The 17,659-nt window shown below is 45.5% G+C and overlaps 1 protein-coding gene across 1 annotated transcript in view; it reads left to right on the forward strand.

Moving 5' to 3' along the window:
- The first annotated feature begins 8,002 nt into the window (after positions 1-8,002).
- The window catches only part of rrp12 (ribosomal RNA processing 12 homolog), a 50,670-nt gene continuing 41,013 nt past the window's right edge, over positions 8,003-17,659 (forward strand). Inside the window, exons 1-5 of the mRNA XM_059947260.1 lie at positions 8,003-8,288; positions 11,392-11,624; positions 13,890-13,973; positions 15,991-16,067; positions 17,533-17,638. Of these exons, the coding sequence (XP_059803243.1) occupies positions 8,150-8,288; positions 11,392-11,624; positions 13,890-13,973; positions 15,991-16,067; positions 17,533-17,638 (639 nt within the window). The 5' untranslated portion in view covers positions 8,003-8,149. The remainder of the gene's footprint in view (positions 8,289-11,391; positions 11,625-13,889; positions 13,974-15,990; positions 16,068-17,532; positions 17,639-17,659) is intronic.

Raw genomic sequence — 17,659 nt, forward strand, 5'->3', positions numbered from 1 at the left:
TAAAATGATACATGAAATAATTGCTGTTGCTTGTTGTTGAAGGCCTATCCCTGGGGTTGAGGGAGAGACGGGTGAGAAGGGGTTCACTGAGCCATCAATTGTCTTGACGGTCCTGCAGGGACCCAGTAATGCTGATGGTTGTGAGTTAAATTCTATTGAAGACTAACAATATAAAGTTGTTTATAATGGGGGTTCAACATCATCAGCCCCTCTCTATTAAGGAACAAAACTTGGTCCTCTGTAACTCGATCCATTACACCCTCAGCAGGAGGCCAGGCAGTGCAGATCAGAAATAACCTCGCAATCAACACCAGTCACCTCAAGGGTGTGCATTTGATCCACTGCTCTACTCTGCACTCGTCTATGTGGCCAGGCACAGCTCAAATGCCATCTATATATTTGCCAATGATGCGATTGTTGGCAGAATCTCAGATGGTGACAAGGAGGCGTACTGGAGTGAGATTGATTGGCTGGTTGACTGGTGTTGCGACAAGCTTGTACTCAATGTAAGACCAAGGAATTGATTATGAACTTTAAGTTGAAGGTAGGCGAACATACAAGGCATCAGCAGTGGAAGTGGTGAGCAGCTTCATATTCTTGAGCATCATCTCCATGCAGTCATGGAGAAGACATGCCAGTGGCTCATTAATTGAGTCTGAGGAGGTTTGATAACGCCACCAAAAACTTGCAAATTCCTGTAGGTGTCTGGTTGCATCTCAGCCTGATATTGTTTTAAACTCGCAATCTCTAACTTCCCATTAATTTTTGCTCTACTATATGCTGTCTCTTTTGCACTGATTCCCCTTGTCACAACGGTTGTGTCATCCTGCCTTTAGAATACTATCTTGTGATTTATCATACTGCACCTTCTGAATTGCTCCCAGAAACTTCAGCTGTTGCTGCTCTGCTGTAATCCCTGCTAGTGTCCTTTTCCAATCAACCTTGGCCAGCTCCTCTCTCGTGCTTCTGTAATTCCCTGTACTCCACTGTAATACTGACATAACTGACTTCCCTTTCAAGTTGTAGGGTAAATTCTAACATATAAATTAACCTAAGGGTTTCATATTATAATTTACCTTAAGTCTCTTAATTGTATCCAATTCATTACACAATACCCAATGCAGAATCGCTGATCTCCTAGGGGACTCGACCACTAGCTACTCCAAAAAGGCAATCCACATGTTCTCTCTGCGACTCCAGCTTCAACTTAATTTTCCTGGCTCTAATTGAAGGTGCCATTTGGGTCATCTTATCCTTAAATTTTATCCAAAAGGATTCTACATCTTCCACTGCTTTTTCTAAGGAGTTGATTTAATTTTGTTTTGCCAGGAGAGTTACTGTCCTTTAGATTGTGTATCCTTGGATGTCAAGTTCCCAAATACAATCCAGAGCTCTGTGCTACACACAGATCATACCTGCCTGTCTCTAACAGCAGTTTAAGATCATGTGCATTAAAATATAACACCTTTATTCCTGTATTTGTCACCTTTTTCAATTCTGTCTCCCTGATACACTACAACAATCAGACTGACTATAATCTGCCTGTCCTTCCCAGCAGTCTCACTATACACTACCTCCGCTTGTGAACCAAGATTCCTATGCTCACCCTGCCAAGTTAGTTTAAACCCTCCCCAACAGCTCTAAGAAACTTGCCTGCAATTACTTTGGTCCCTCGTCACAGGCACACTGCATAAGAAAATCAATTTTTACAAGAAAGAACACAACAAAAAAAGGCAACACGAGTGAATCTGCAGATGCTGGAAATAAAAAAAAATTGCTGGCAGAACTCAGCAGGCCAGACAGCATCCATGGGAGGAGGTAATAACGTCGTTTCGGGCCGAAACCCTTCATCAGGAGTGAAGTAACATGGGATGGTCGAGAGGGGATAAGAGGTAGGGGGAGGGATAAAGTAGAGAGCTGGGGAGGGGGAAGGTGGAGAATTATGGGAAATAAAAGAGAAAGAAAGGTAGGGCTGGGGGGAGAGATTATACTGAGGGGGTTAAAAGAGAGAGAAGGAGAACCAGACTAAAATTATAGATAGGGATGGGAGTAAAGGTGGGGGGCAGGGGTATCAACAGAGGTCAGTGAGTTGGATGTTGATGCCGGCAGGTAGGAGGCTACCTAGGCGGGAGATAAGGTATTGCTCCATCGACCTGCGTGTGGCCTCATCTTGACGGTGGAGGAAGCCATGGACAGACATGTCGGAGTGGGAGTGGTCTGTGGAATTGGAAGTGTGTGGCCACAGGGAGATCCCGCCACTGCTGGAGGACTGAGCGCCGGTGACGGCGAAACGGTCTCCCAGTCTGCGGCGGGTCTCCCCAATGTATAAATGGCCACATCGGGAGCACTGGATACAATATATCACCCCAGTTGACTCGCAGGTGAAGTGGTGCCTCACCTGAAAGGACTGTCTGGGTCCTAGGATGGTGGTGCGGGAAGAAGTGTGGGGACAGGTGTAGCACTTCTTCCGTTTGCAAGGATGAGTGCCTGGAGGGAGGTCGGTGGGGAGGGATGGGGGGGGAATGAATGGACAAGGGAGTCACATAGGGAGCGATCCCTGCAGAAAGCCGAGAGTGGGGGAGAGGGGAAAATGTGTCTGGTAGTGGGATCCTGTAGGAGGTGGTGGAAAAAGTCAATTTTAATACAAAGTTGCTATATTGAACTAATGATTAGGGTTATCCCAAAATATTGACTCTACTCTTTTCCATAGATGCTGCCTGGCCTACTGAGTTCCTCCAGCATTTTGTGTGTGTTGCTTGCATTTCCAGCATCTGCAGATTTCCTTGTGTTAAGTGATTTAGGGTTGTGCTGTTTTTTTCAAGAACTGAATGGTTGAACTGTAACTTGAGGCTTCTGTACCTCCTACCGATGGAGAAGATAGCAAATCCTACCAAGAAAGTGACCTTTGATGAATGTTGCTTTCCTGATGGAATGCTTCCTGTAGATACATGCCTCCCCACCATCAATAGTGCCTATGGTGTATTGGGTTGAGTCTACTGCTCTCTACAGTTCTTTACAACTCTCTGCACTTGAGTTACTGTACTAGACTAAGTCAAGTCACTTTTATTGTCATTTTGACCATAACTGCTGGTACAGTACACAGTAAAAATAAGACAATGTTTTTCAGGACCATGATGTTACATGACACAGTACAAAAACTAGACTGAACTACGTAAAAAAAAATACAGAGAAAGCTACACTAGACTACAGACCTACACAGGACTACATAAAGTGCACAGAAACAGTGCAGGGATTACAATAAATAATAAACAGGACAATAGGGCAGTAAAGTGTCAGTCCAGGCTTCGGGTATTGAGGAGTCTGATAGCTTGGGGGAAGAAACTGTTACATAGTCTGGCCGTGAGACCCGGAATGCTTCGGAGCCTTTTCCCAGACGGCGGGAGGGAGAAGAGATTTTATGAGGGGTGCATGGGGTCCTTCATAATGCTGTTTCCTTTGTGGATGCAGCGTGTAGTGTAAATGTCCGTGATGGCAGGAAGAGAGACCCCGATGATCTTCTCAGCTGACCTCATTATCCGCTGCAGGGTCTTGCGATCCGAGATGGTGCAATTTCCAAACCAGGCAGTGATGCAGCTGCTCAGGATGCTCTCAATACAACCCCTGTAGAATGTGATGAAGATGGGGGGTGGGAGATGGACTTTCCTCAGCCTTTGCAGAAAGTAGAGATGCTGCTGGGCTTTCTTTGCTATGGAGCTGGTGTTGAGGGACCAGGTGAGATTCTCCATAAGGTGAACACCAAGAAATTTGGTGCTCTTTACGATCTTTACCGAGGAGTCGTCGATGTTCAACGGGGAGTGGTTGCTCCGTGCCCTCCTGAAGTCAACAACCATCTCTTTTGTTCACATTCAGAGGCTGGTTGTTGGCTCTGCACCAGTCCGTTAGCCGCTGCACCTCCTCTCTGTAAGCTGACTCGTCGTCTTGATGTAACCAATCAGGACATTTCCATCAGTACATCTGCAGAAGTTTTTTTTAAGTGTTGAGTATTAAGCTAAGCCTCCTTAATGTAAGAACATAAAGATACCAGCCCACCTTGCTGGGCACATGATAGGCCGTCTGGTATGTTAATGCCCAGGAATTTCAAACTGGATGTATACCCCTAGTGTAGACTGATGTATATGGTATTTACCCGCCTCCCAAAGTCAACAATCAGCTGTTTAGTTTTGCTGATGGTGAGTTGTGATACCACTCGAGCAGGTATCAAGTTGCACAGAAGCAGTCAGGTTTGGGCAGTTTTGTGATTTAGCGCTGCTTTGTGCACACCACACAATGACAGTCAGACCACCACCTTCACAGCCGCCCAACTACCCAGGGGAGTATTGTCGCACCGTTCCCCTACTGGTCACCAGTGGTACTGCAGTACCCTCTCCCACCTTCCTCTGCCGGTCAGCAGTGGTACTGGAGCCCCCACATCGAACATTACCTTTCCACCACAACCTGCTACCTTCTCCACAGCTAGCTCCTGAGAGTCATGAATAAATACGTTTAATTATCATTTAACCTATACAGCTGGACAAAACAGCATTTCGCTCGGGCCAAGTTGCAAAACATACTCAGCACATTGAAAATAGCAAAGATAGTCACGCCAAAAAAAAATCTATGACTCAAACCCTTTGTCTGGGAGGTGATAACTCTTGCAGTTTTCTTTTGGTGACTCAAGTAAGTCATTGCTAATCTTAATTCTGCTTCATATTATAACAAAGGAAAATCTGCAGATGCTGGAAATCCAAGCAACACACACAAAATGCTGGAGGAACTCAGTAGGCCAGGCAGCATCTATAGAAAAGAGTATAACTAACGTTTCAGGCCAAGACACTTCATCAGGACTGGAGAAAGAAAGATGAATCTGAGTTAGACGGTGGGGAGAAGGCAGGAAGAAACATGAGGTGATAGGTGAAACTGTGGGGGTGCAGTCCTTCCAGGTGAGGCAACTCTTCATCTGTGAGTCTCTTGGGGGGGGGCATCTACTATATCTGGTGCTCCAGGTGTGGCCTCCTGTGTATCGGTGAAACCCAACATAGATTGGGGGACCACTTCACCAAGTACCTCTGCTCTGTCCACCAGATAAAGCGGGATCTCCCTGTGGCCACCCATTTTAATTCCACTTCCCATTCCAAAATGCCAGTCGATGGCCTCTACTGTCATGATGAGGCCACACTCAGGTTACATTCCTCAGAAGGCTGGCGTCATTCAATGTTTGCAGTGAGATATTGAAGATGTTCTATCAGTCAGTTGTGGAGAGCGCCCTCTTCGTTGTGGTGGCGTGCTGGGGAGGCAGCATTAAGAAGAGGGACGCCTCACGTCTTAGTAAGCTGGTAAGGAATGTGGGCTCTGTCGTGGGCACAGAACTGGAGAGTATGACATCGGTGGCAGAGCGGAGGGCGCTGAGTAGGCTACGGTCAATCATGGAAAACCCTGAACATCCTCTGCACAGCACCATCCAGAGACAGAGAAGCAGCTTCAGCGGCAGGTTGCTGTCAATGCAATGCTCCTCAGACAGGATGAAGAGATCATTACTCCCCAACGCCATTCGGCTCTACAATTCAACCACCAGGGGCAAGACATGTTAAAGTGCCGGGGTTAGGACTGAGCTTAAGTTACCACTCAATGCACTTTAGTAACTATTTAAGAACTTTTTAAAAGCTATTTATTAAAGCTTTTTGGGAGGGTGATTTTAGATGCATATCATATTTATATTACTTACGTAATACTTACGTAATTAGTTTTGCTACAATAAGTGTATGGGATACTGGAAAAATGTTGAATTTCCCCTTGGGGATGAATAAAGTATCTATCTATCTATCTATCATTCCATCTGAGTAACCTCCAACCTGACTGCATGAACATTGATTTCTCAAACTTCCGGTAATGCCCCTGCCCTTCATCATTCCCCATTCCCATTTCCCTCTCTCACCTTATCCCCTTACCCACCCATCCCCTCCCTCTGGTGCTCCTCCCCTTTTCTTTCTTCCATGGCCTTCTGTCCTCTCCTATCAGATCCCTCCTTCTCCAGCTCTGTAACTCTTTCACCAATCTACTTTCCAGCTCTTTACCTCACTCCTCCCCATTTCACCTATCACTTTGTGTTTCTTCCTCCCCTCCCCCCACCTTCCAGCTCTAACTTCTCATCTTTATTTTCTCCAGTCCTGATGAATCAAAATCAGGTTATTATTACCGGCATGTGTCGTGAAATTTGTTAACCTAGCAGCAGCAGTTCAATTCAATGCATAATGTAGAAGAAAAGATAAAATAATTTTAAAAAATTACAGTATATGTATATTGAATAGATTAAAATTGCACAAAAACAGAAATACTGTATATTAAAAAAAGTGAGGTAGTGTCCAAAGTTTCAATGTCTATTTAAGAATCAGATGTCAGAGGGGAAGAAGCTGTTCCTGAATCGCTGAGTGTGTGCTTTCAGGCTTCCATACCTCCTACCTGATGGTAACAGTGAGAAAAGGGCATGCCCCGGGTGCTGGAGGTCCTTAATAATGGACGCTGCCTTTCTGAGACACCGCTCCCTAAAGATGTCTTGGCACTTTGTAGGCTAATGCCCAAGATGGAGCTGACTAGATTTATAAACTTCTGTAGCTTCTTTCAGTACTGTGGAGATCCAATTGCAGAGGGAGGTACAGGGGCCCAGGTTCTGCAACTTCTCAATTAGAATTGTGGGAATTATGGTGTTAAATGCTGAGCTATAATCAATGGACAGCATCCTGACGTAGGTGTTTGTGTTGTCCAAGTGGTCTAAAGCCGCGTGGAGAGCCATTGAGATTGCATCTGCCATTGACCTATTGTGGCGATAGGCAAATTGAAATGGGTCCAGGTCCTTGCTGAGGTTAGATCCTCAGAGATCTTGACACCCAGGAACTTGAAACTGCTCACTCTCTCCACTTCTGATCCCTCTGTGAGGATTGGTATGTGTTCCTTCGTCTTACCCTTCCTGAAGTCCACAATCAGCTCTTTCGTCTAATTGACATTGAGTACCAGGATGTTGCTGTAACACCACTCCACTAGTTGGCATATCTTACTCCAGTACACCCTCTCGTCTCCATCTGAGATTCTACCAACAATGGTTGTATCATCAGCAAATTTATATATGGTATTTGAGTTATGCCTAGTCACACAGTCTTGTGTATATAGAGAGTAGAGCAGTGGGTTAAGCACACACTCCTGAGGTACACCAGTGTTGATCATCAGCGAGGAGGAGATATTATCACCAATCCACACAGCTTGTGATCTTCTGTTTAGGAAGTCGAGGATCCCATTGCAGAGGGAGGTACAGGGGCCCAGGTTATGTAATTTATCAATCAGGATTGTGGGAATGAAGGTGTTAAATGCTGAGCTATAGTCGATGAACAGCATCCTGACATAGGTGTTTGTATTGTCTAGTGGACTAAGGCCACCTGAAGACCCATTGAGATTGTGTCTGCTGTTGACCTATAGTGGCAAAGGGCAAATTTTAGTGGGTCCAAGTGTTTGCTGAGGCAGAAGTTCAGTCTAGTCATGACCAACCTCTCAAAGCATTTTGGCCTGAAACTCTTTTCTATAGATGCTGCCTGGCCTGCTGAGTTCCTCCAGCATTTGGATGTGTCTGCTTCATGACAAATGGTTGGGGTCAGCATTCCTGGGCGGGGAGAGCTATGTCCGGAGGTCTAGTGTAGTGTTACTCTGGACCGGATGCGGCGTTGTTGGGGAGGTCCAGTCCCTGAGGTGTGATGATATTCCGGGCTGGGAGGGGAGGCTGTCTCCGGGGATCCGTACCACGAATGCAATGCTACTCTGGACAGGGACGAGGAGGGAGGGCTGCCAGTTCCGGAGTTTAATGTCACTTTTGGATCGTCGCTGGGCGCTGTAAGTGGAAGTCTGGACGATGTTCACGTCACTCGAGTGCAGAGTCGATGCGGGAGGACCGGTAGGACCACCCTCCCTGGAGCTCTGGATCGCTGATGCAGTGTGGGTCCGGGTCGATGGGGGTGCCGTTCCTGGAGGTCTGCACCATGGGTGTAGTTGTCATTCTGACCAATAGTGTGCGCCATCTCTGGAGGTTGCCACCGGGGTTGCAGTATGGATCCGGGCCGGTAGTGCGTGCCGTTTCTGGAGGACCGCAACATAACAGTCGGCAGACACGATGGTGCGGTGCGGCCGGTTGCGGTCCGGGGTGAAGCAGAAGTTGAACCGCTGGAAAAAGGGACACAGCAGCGAATCGAACCCGCAGACTCACCGATTTCGGGAGGCGGCGCGTAGTCGTTTCTTCAGTAGGCCGTCAGGTGAGTGCGAGCGGCCGCAGGCCGGCAAAAGGCCCGCATCTGGGTCCACGTGAGTCAGGCGCCTCTGGCGAGTGATGATGTTGCGGCGCCCGTAGTAGGACACTCGGCCCTCTCGATGATCCTATCCCTGATCCATCACCTCAGCTTCTCCGCTACTGATTACCTCCCACTTAAACGTCAATGGATGAAGTGCCATTGGATGGGAATGAGGAATACCCAGTGGTTGGGGTGGTGGTGAGGAGAGCCGGGGAGGGTGGGTAGTGTCCGGACGGCGGAAGGAGGGAGGGTGGTGAGGAGTTGAGGGGAGACCGGGTTTGGAGTATAGAGGGGGATTTTGAGAAACACCGCGCCCCCAGCAGCGGCGTTTTAAAGCGGAGGGTTCCACCTGAGGAGGTGGAGAAGGAGGTAGCGACTCAGTATTGCGAGGCTCATAGATGAGTACTATACTTTAATGGGCAGGTGGAGAGTTACAGGCCAATTGTTGGTCAGTGGGATTAGTATGGACGTGAACTCCATGTTGGAATAGTTAGGATGGGGCGAAGAGCCCCTTTCCTCATTGTAAAACTGATTGTTTTGTTTGTGATCTGTTTTAAATGAGCTAATGCTGCAAGCAGCTATTATTTCAGGTTGAAGATCCTTCATCAGATGGGAGTTAATATTTTGGATTTATGAATTGAAAGGTTAACTGTCTATAGAGCTGCCTGGCCTTCATAATATAACCAGTTATTTTTTGAGTCCTGAATGTACTTATAACTGAGCCTCTACAGAGCTCTGCTGTTGACGGTTCCTAAGATTTGCCACACTTTGGGTTAAGAAATTTCATTTTATTTTTGTACTGATACCTTATGGTGACTGGTTCTAAAGCCCACAAGTTAGAAAACAGTCTCTCTATTCTACACAAAATTAACATGGATTGTGAACTGAGGTGAATGCAAAGTGACGTAAAGGGCACCTGGACAGATTTGAGATGATGGACGCCTAGGTGGATGTAATGTTACACATGCTGTAAGAGATTGATAGGTTCTTGACTGGACATGGCATCAAAGGTTACAGAGAGAAGGCTGGGACTGGGGTTGAGGAGGAGGTAAAAAAAAAGGATCAGCCATGATTAAATGGCGGAGCAGACTCAATAGGCCAGATGGCCTAATTCTGCTCCTATGTTAAGGTCTAAAACTGTAAATAACCTGGAAAACCAGCTGTATCTCATCTACTCATTTGTCCTTATCAATTCAGCTGTTCATAACCTTTGAAACTGTTCAACAAATTTACTTATTGTGATTTCCTTTTATAATCCCTAAGATCCAATACTAGATGGATTGCAGTTTAATGTGAAATATCAGATTGTTTATTGTCATTCTGCAGTGCAGGAATTTAAAGAACTGTTATTTCAGATCCGATGCAGCATTTAAAAAAAAGCAAAATAAGTAAAAAATGCTAAAATTAAACGACAAATATAAAAGTAATCATATAAAAAACAACATACTGTGATATACATTTTATGTACATAAAGTGAGACTAGCTGTTGTGTGTGTGGTAATGGAGTGGGTTAATAGGTGTTGTTCAGCCTGATGGCTTGAGGGCAGCAACTGTTTTAGAGTCTACTGGTCCTATAGTAGATGCTATGTACTGTCTTCCCTGATGGGACTTTTTCTGACACCTCTCTGCACATATGTCCTTGATGGTGGGTATCGTACATTGGGCAGTTTTAATTACTTTTTGTAGAGCCTTCCTGTCCACCACGGTGTAGTTTCCATACCGCATAGTGATGCCACGTGCTAAGATGTTAGGAAAGGGGGAATGTTCAAAGGAGATTTTGCAGACAGCAGTGGTGTCTGGAATGTGCTGCCGGGAGTGGTGGTGGAACCTGTCGAAAGGACTCTTAAATAGATACTGGAATGGAGGCAGAAGGTATTATGTGAGGTTAGTTTAATTAGCTTGGCATAATATCACAGGCTGAGGGCTTGTTCATAACCATTGAACCATAGTATGGACACAGGCCCTTTTCCTTTTGGTCCATGCCCAACAAAGCAACCTAGTCCTACTTGTCCAAGTAACCTATAAATGTGATTTTACCTGCTTCTGACAGCTCGCTCCATATACCGACTACCCTCATTGCAGCTTAAGTTCCTATTAAAACTACCCCCTCCACCTTTAGCTTCAGGGTGTCGGGGCCAGAGGCAAGGGACAGGTCGGATCAGCTCGCTGCTCTGCAAGGTTTACCCATCTCTGTGCTGAACTGAGGCTGTGGTCTGCTCCTGAATCAGCTGCAGTGATGCCTGTCTTCATGAGTGCGGACTTCAGTTCTGAATGCTGTTTACCTACTTTTATTGTTTGCATGATGTTTTTTTTCTTTCTGCACATTGGGGTGTTTGCAGTCTTTTTTTTAAATGGGTTCTATTGGGTTTCTTGTTTTGTATAAAGTTTACGTACTTTGATACAATTGTACTTTGAGCTTTTGAACTGTGTATGCCTCCATCTTCTGAGGCAAGGGATGCAGAAAGGTCTGTCCAATTCCCCATCATTTTCTCACATTCAGGTGACCTTTTCTAATGTTGAGTCAATTTAACAACTTTAATAAAGTCCTTTATAAAAGCTAAAATGTTAGTTGCTTCTCTAGCTGGCCCATTGTTTATTTCCCACTATAAACTAGGGGCTGGCATGACAGATCTTTGGATTAAGTGCCAACCAAGGCTCCATTGTATAGATAGAACATAAAGCAGTGCAGAACCGTTCCTGTTCAACTTTTTTAACTTCATCTGTAAATGCAACATTATGTATGATATGCTAACCTCTTCACAATTATTGATGTTGGGTTACAGTTGCCCACTTCCTCTCTTGGTCTATTAAGTTGTGGGGTTATATTTCCTACCTTTGTGTCTCTGTGAAATGTTGGAATAGGATAATTGCTTCTTCTTCACCTCTCAGAATCTCGGTTATTAGCTCCTGGATAATTATCAGCTCTCTGACTCATTAATACCTCCATTCTTTTCAATAAAGTTGATGTCTTTAACTCCATGTTTGCTTTAGAAGTGTTATTCTCTGCTGTTTTCAGGAGATTGTTTGAGCTTTGTTGCTTGACGTATTTGTTGTTTGTGCTCTTTAGCGAACAGTGATCTGACGGTAGATGCGCTGAAACTGCACAATGAACTCCAGACCAACAGCTTATCTATGGGCCCAAGGGCCTGTTCTTCAGAAGAGCCGATTGCTGAGACAGAGGATAATGGCCTTACAGAGAAGACTTCTGGTACCTTCCTTAGTGGACTGTCTGACTGCAGCAACCTGACATTCAGTCGAGTTCAACGCTTCTGGGAATCCAATTCTGCTGCCCATAAAGAGGTGGATATTTAACATATCATCTAAGCCTAGATCCTTGGGGGGGGGGGGGGGCTCTGAGTGACTGGTGAGGAGGCTGGGATTGTGGGAAAGGTCTCTGATTGGTGTTATGTGCTGGAACAGTCTGTAGCAGTATCTTCATCCCTGTCCAGTAGTTTGATTCCAGGCAGTATGGCAAAGCCCAGTTGTGTTCTCAAGTGATTATCATCCTATTGTTCCGCTTACTCAATCTGTTCTCCTCTTGTCTTTCCCTCCCCCCCCCCCCCCCCCCCCAACTTCTTTCTGCTTTCCCCAGGGATTGCTCCCTATGCGACTCCCTTGTCCATTTGTCCCTCCTGCACTCATCTCCCTCCTGGCACTTGTACTTGCAAGCAGAACATGTCCTACACCTGCCCCTACAACTCCTCCCTCACTACCATTCAGGGCCACAAACAGTCCTTCCAGGTGACACAACACCTGTGAGCCTGTTGGAGTTTATACTGCGTCTGGTGCTCCCCCTATATATCGGTGAGACTCGACATAGATTGGGAGACTACTTCACTGAGCACCTACCCACCTATGTTCCATCTGCCAGAAGAAGCAAGATCTCCCAGGGGTCACCCATTTTAATTCCACTTCCCATTCCCATTCCAGCATGTCTATCCATGGCCTTCTTGACTGTTGCGATGAGGCCACACTCAGGTTGGAGGAACAACACCTTGTATTCCATCTGGGTAGTCTCCAACCTGATGAAATGAACATCGATTTCCCAAATTTCTGGCAATGCCCCCCAACCCTTGCCCCCCCACTCCTTCACCAATCTTTCACCTTATCTCCTTGCCTGCCCCTCACCTCCCTCTGATGCTCCTCCCCCCTTTTCTTTTTTCCATGGCCTTCTGTCCTCTTCTATTAGATTCGCCCTTCTCCAGCCCTGTATCTCTCACCAATCAACTTCCCAGCTCTTTACTTCATCCCTCTTCCCTCCCCCCATCTTTTAAATTCACTCCTCACCTTTTTTTCTTTAGTCTTGCCAAAGGATTTCGGCCCAAAACGTACACTGTACCCTTTTCTAAAGATGCTATCTGGTTTGCTGAGTTCCTCCAGCGTTTTGTGTGTGTGGCTCAGATTTCCAGCTTCTGCAGATTTTCTCTTGTTTCTCTTTACATCTTCCTTTGTTTACTGATGTTGTTTGCAAACTATGTTTAGATTCTCATTCAGATTTTGCCGCCTTTGCCCTTTCAGTAAAGAATGTTGCCTGAAGTTGGATGTGTTGAGGGTTATTCTGGTTTATGAAGTGTAAACGTAGGGAAACTGTTCCCAGTGTTTAGTTTGATGAGGAGCCGAGTAGATCAAATACTTATATAGGGAGGATGGTTATTATCAGAATCAGGTCTAATATCAGTGGCATAAATCATGAAAGTTATTGTTTTGCGGTTCTGTAAGAGGGGAGTGACCTTCTGCAGGGGTTTTCACAAAGAGAGCAGGAAAAAATAATTGCGGTAATGTACATGGAATCTGTTCAAAAATCTGATAACGGGGGGGGGGGGTGGGGGAGAGAGAAGCTGTTCCTTAAATATTGTGTGTGCCTTCAGGCTCCTGTACCTCGATGGTAGCAATGAGAAAAGAGCATGTCCTGCATGACAGGGGTCCTTAATGCTGGGTGGTGCCTTTTTGAGGCATTGTGTTTTGAAGATGACTTCGATGCTGGGAAGCAAGTAGCCATGGTGGATCTGGCTGAGTTTGTAACTTGTTACAGCTGTTCTGATCCTGTGCAGTGGCCCCTCCATACCAGATAGTTAGAATGCTCTCCATGGTATTCAGTAATATTAGCAGGCATTGTAGGAATAGAATCATTGGACCTTTCAGAAAGGAACTTTGAGAATTTGCAAGGAATGACAGTGAGAATGCCTGTGGGTTTGCGTGGATGTGATGTGGGAAAATACCTCCTTCCAGAATAATTTGGGCTACCATAGTAGCGACGCTATTACAGCTTGGGATGTTCTAGAGTTTGGAATTCAATTCCAGCGCTGTCTGTAAGGAGTATGTACGATTTCCCCCATGAACCATGTGGGTTTCCTCCCAGAGTCCAAAGATGTGCTGGTTAGTAGGTTAATTGGTCATAGTAAAATTGCCTCATGCTGAGGCTAGAGTTAAATAGGTTTGCTGGGTGGTGCAGCTCACTGGGCTGGAATGAGCTGTTCCATGCTGTATCTCTAAACAAAGCATGCTGTATTTCTAAACAAAAAAATAAAATAAATAACTTTGTGTCTTATGCTGTTTACTTAACAGATTTGTGCCGTGTTGGCTGCTGTTACTGAAGTGATTCGCTCTCAGGGTGGGAAGGAAACAGAAACAGAATACTTTGCTGCCCTGGTGAGTTTCCCAGCACCCGTTCCCATCTGTCTCAAGAAGATGGGCTGTGCTTTAGTGGAGTTACCTTACAGGCACATGCTGGCTAGGTTTCACATTCAGCAGTTGAGTACTGTATGTCAAAATGGGGTAAGGGTGTGGATGTTTCTGTGAGAGGGGAGTGACCTTCTGCAGGGTTAATATTTGCACTAGCCTCAAAAAATATTTTTTAAAATAACTGAAGCTGAAAATGTTTGTTCTTAGTATCATTAGCAATGTTTCAATTATGTTGCTGTTTGAAATGCAATCAGATCATAATGTTAGTACTCAAGTTACATATCATCAGATTCCTGTAACTAATACAGTGTTTGAAGAAACACATCCTCACTAACCAATAGAAGGTAACTAGATCTACCTTCCCTCAGATTTCTTTCTAAATGTTTTCCATATTGCTTGGTGCTGTGCTGTGCAATGTTTATAGCTGTCAGGTTCAAATGAATGGATGCCCATGGAACAATAAACAAGCTGTGGAAGGAACTCAGTGAGTCTGGCAGCAGCTGTGGAGGTGGATGGTCAGGCCCCTGCATCAGGGCCGAGAATGTGAGGGGAGATAGCTAGTATATAAGGAGGTAAGGGGCAGAGACGGGGCGGTGTAGTGGTTAGCATAATGCTTTTTTAACATCAGTTGTCTGTAAGGAGTTTGTAAGTTTTCCCTGTGTCTGCATGCATTCCTCTGGGTGCTCTGGATCCCTCCCACATTCCAAAGATGTATGGGTTAGGGTTAATATGGTGTGTTGGCCACAGAAGCATGGCGATACTTGCAGGCTGTCTCTAGGCATCCTGGGACTGTGTTGGTCGCTGATGCAAACGAAGCATTTCTCTGTACGTTTCGATGTATATGTGACAAATAAGGCTAATCCTGTCTTAAATCTTAACAGCTGGAAAGTAAAAGATGGAGTGTTGATGGGTAGATGGGTAGTTGGCAGAGAGGTGATTAAGTGGAATCAGATCAGGTGAAGGATGGAACAAGATGAGGGAAAGGTGGTGGACAGATGGGAACGTGGGGCAGAGACTGGAGACCCTTTAGATTGTGTGTTGGTGATTGGCATCTGGATTCGCCTGGGGAGGGAAAGAAACTGGTAAAGAGGGAGCTCTCCGGGGGAGGTGGGCGTGAGGGAGACCTGGGTGGATCACGAGGAAAAAGAAAGGAGCAAAATGGGTGCAGTTTACCTGAAACTGGTGTATTCAAGCTGTTGGTTTGAACATTTACCAGGTGGAATGAGATGCTGTTCCTCTAGTTTGTGTTTGGTCTTTCCCTCTCTATATAGGGTACAGTGTTTGAAAACATTGTTCAGCTGTCACACTGAAGGTGGAGGCTGAGGACAGGCAGGAGAGTGTGGGACGAGATGTTCTGTATGGTGCTGTGTCTGAAAATATGAGCTGTCACACTGAAGGTGGAGGCTGAGGACAGACAGGAGAGTGTGGGACGAGATTTTCTATATGGTACTGTGTTTGAAAACATTGTTCAGCTGTCACACTGAAGGTGGAGGCTGAGGACAGGCAGGAGAGTGTGGGACGAGATGTTCTGTATGGTGCTGTGTCTGAAAATGTGAGCTGTCACTTTGCCCTGGTGTCTCATCTCGTTATCTGAGCAGCCTAGATGGAAGGAAGCTTGATGATACCAATTCAGTCTGGCCATTGGGTTAGTTACATAACTTACACACTGTCTGTATCCCAAAACACTTGTTGATATCAGTCTCTAATCCAGCATTGGGCCACATTTATACTCTCAGAGCTGAATGTAGTGCTATACTCACCTAGCCTTGCCATGCCACACACTGTACTGGAGAGGTTCTGGTGTCTGTTCCAGAACAAGCTCAGCTGTAGAAAGTTTTAACAACAACCAGACCAGGTAAGATGTATTCTGGAACACATGATCAGAGAAGTTAGACTGCACTTCGAGGTGTGTGTTGTGCAGAGCAGGTGAGGCTGTGGACGGGATGAGTGTAAATCTGAACCTGATCAGTACCTACCTTCACAGATGACGACATTAGAAGCCGTGGAGTCTGAGGAGTCTGTTGCAGCCATTGTGTATCTGCTGAGCTTGGTAGTGAAGCGGTAAGTACAGATAATTCTGAGGACCAGGACCAATTGCCACTGTGTAACGTTTCACATTTAGTGTAGAATGCCACTTATTTGTAATTAAGCTGATCTCATTGTCAGTTATCAGTGTGATAACTTGACTATTAGTGTGCCGTTACATCAATGTGAGAAGCTGAGGTGGTTCATCAGTGCGTTACAAAACGTTAATGTGAGCAAATTCACCTTTATTTGTGGGCACAGTACCTTTGTGAATGAGCAATGATGCGATTAGTTAAGAAAACCTCTTAATGCTACAGTGTGATGTGAGTACGCGTACTGAATCTGCACACTGCCTTTGTGAGTACGCACACTAAGAATGTAGACATGGGTCTGTCGATGTTGGAATCTGAAGCAGCACACCAGAATCTGGAGCAACTCAGCAGGATTTGAGTTGAAACACTTTATTTGGGTCGGGACATAGTTTTGCTCTGGGTTCTTGCAGTCTCTTGTTTCCCTTGGCTTTCAAGATTTCTAGGTCCCATGCAGCGCAAAATAAAAACACAAAGGATGAAGAAGAGAATAATAGCATTCGACACATTCATCCAAATGGGCAGAGATGGCACGATGGGCCGAATGGCCTGACTGCCCATATACATTATGGTCTGAATCTGCACCTTGTTCCTGCTTTCTCGTCATATCCTTTCATCCCTTTAATCCTAAGAATTATCCATATCTCCTTGAACATGAGAACTGATTTGACTTCACCTGTGAGAGAATTTCGCCATCCTCTCCGTGGAGGAAATTTTTCAGATTTTGTTCCTGCATGGGTTGTCTCCAATCTGAGTTTCGGCCCTGATCTGCTCCACCATCAGGAATATCTTTCCTGTAAGGAATCTCTGTTAAAACTTTATACGTTTAAGACACCCTTTTAAACTCTGGTGAATATAAGCCTCGTCAACCCATCTCTCTTTATTCCCCAGTCCTGCCATCCCAGGAGTTGCTTTAATTCCACTCACTTCATTGCAGACACATCCTTTCTCGGAAGGGCAGACCAAAACTACATATTTAATTTTCAAATGTGCTCTCATTAATGCCTTGTAGAATTGCAACAAGATATCCATGTTCCTATGTTTGAATCTTTTCAGCATGAGAGCAAATGTGTGTGTTGATCCAGTATACCCAGTATACTTTCCTTCAAGAAAGCATTGCCCAGATTGCAGTGTTTTCCTTCTACACCTTTTCCAATGTGCTGCTGCCCTCCTCCCCATTCCCAGTCTATCTTGCCCTTCCCCATTCCCATTCTCCACTGCCCTCCTTCCCTTCCCAGTCTACTGCCGTCCTCCCTCCCTTCCCTCTTTCCAGTCTACTCCTCCCTCCCTCCCTCCCTTCCCAGTCTACCACTGCCAACTCATTCCCATCTAATCCTGATGTTATTGAATAGCAGAACAAACTCAAAGAGCCTCTCCTGATCCTGATTGTAACACTTTTATCTTCATTACAGGGTGCCTGCTCCTGTCCTGAAGAAGAAGTTCTCAGACACAGCCAAAGTTTTTATGAACCTTGTATCCATTCAGGCGAGTAAAGGATCCCCGGTGGCCCTGCGATGGGTAAGTCTGACCTGTGTGTTA

This window comes from Hypanus sabinus, chromosome 22, assembly GCF_030144855.1.
Source record: "Hypanus sabinus isolate sHypSab1 chromosome 22, sHypSab1.hap1, whole genome shotgun sequence".
Taxonomy (NCBI): Eukaryota; Metazoa; Chordata; class Chondrichthyes; order Myliobatiformes; family Dasyatidae; genus Hypanus; species Hypanus sabinus.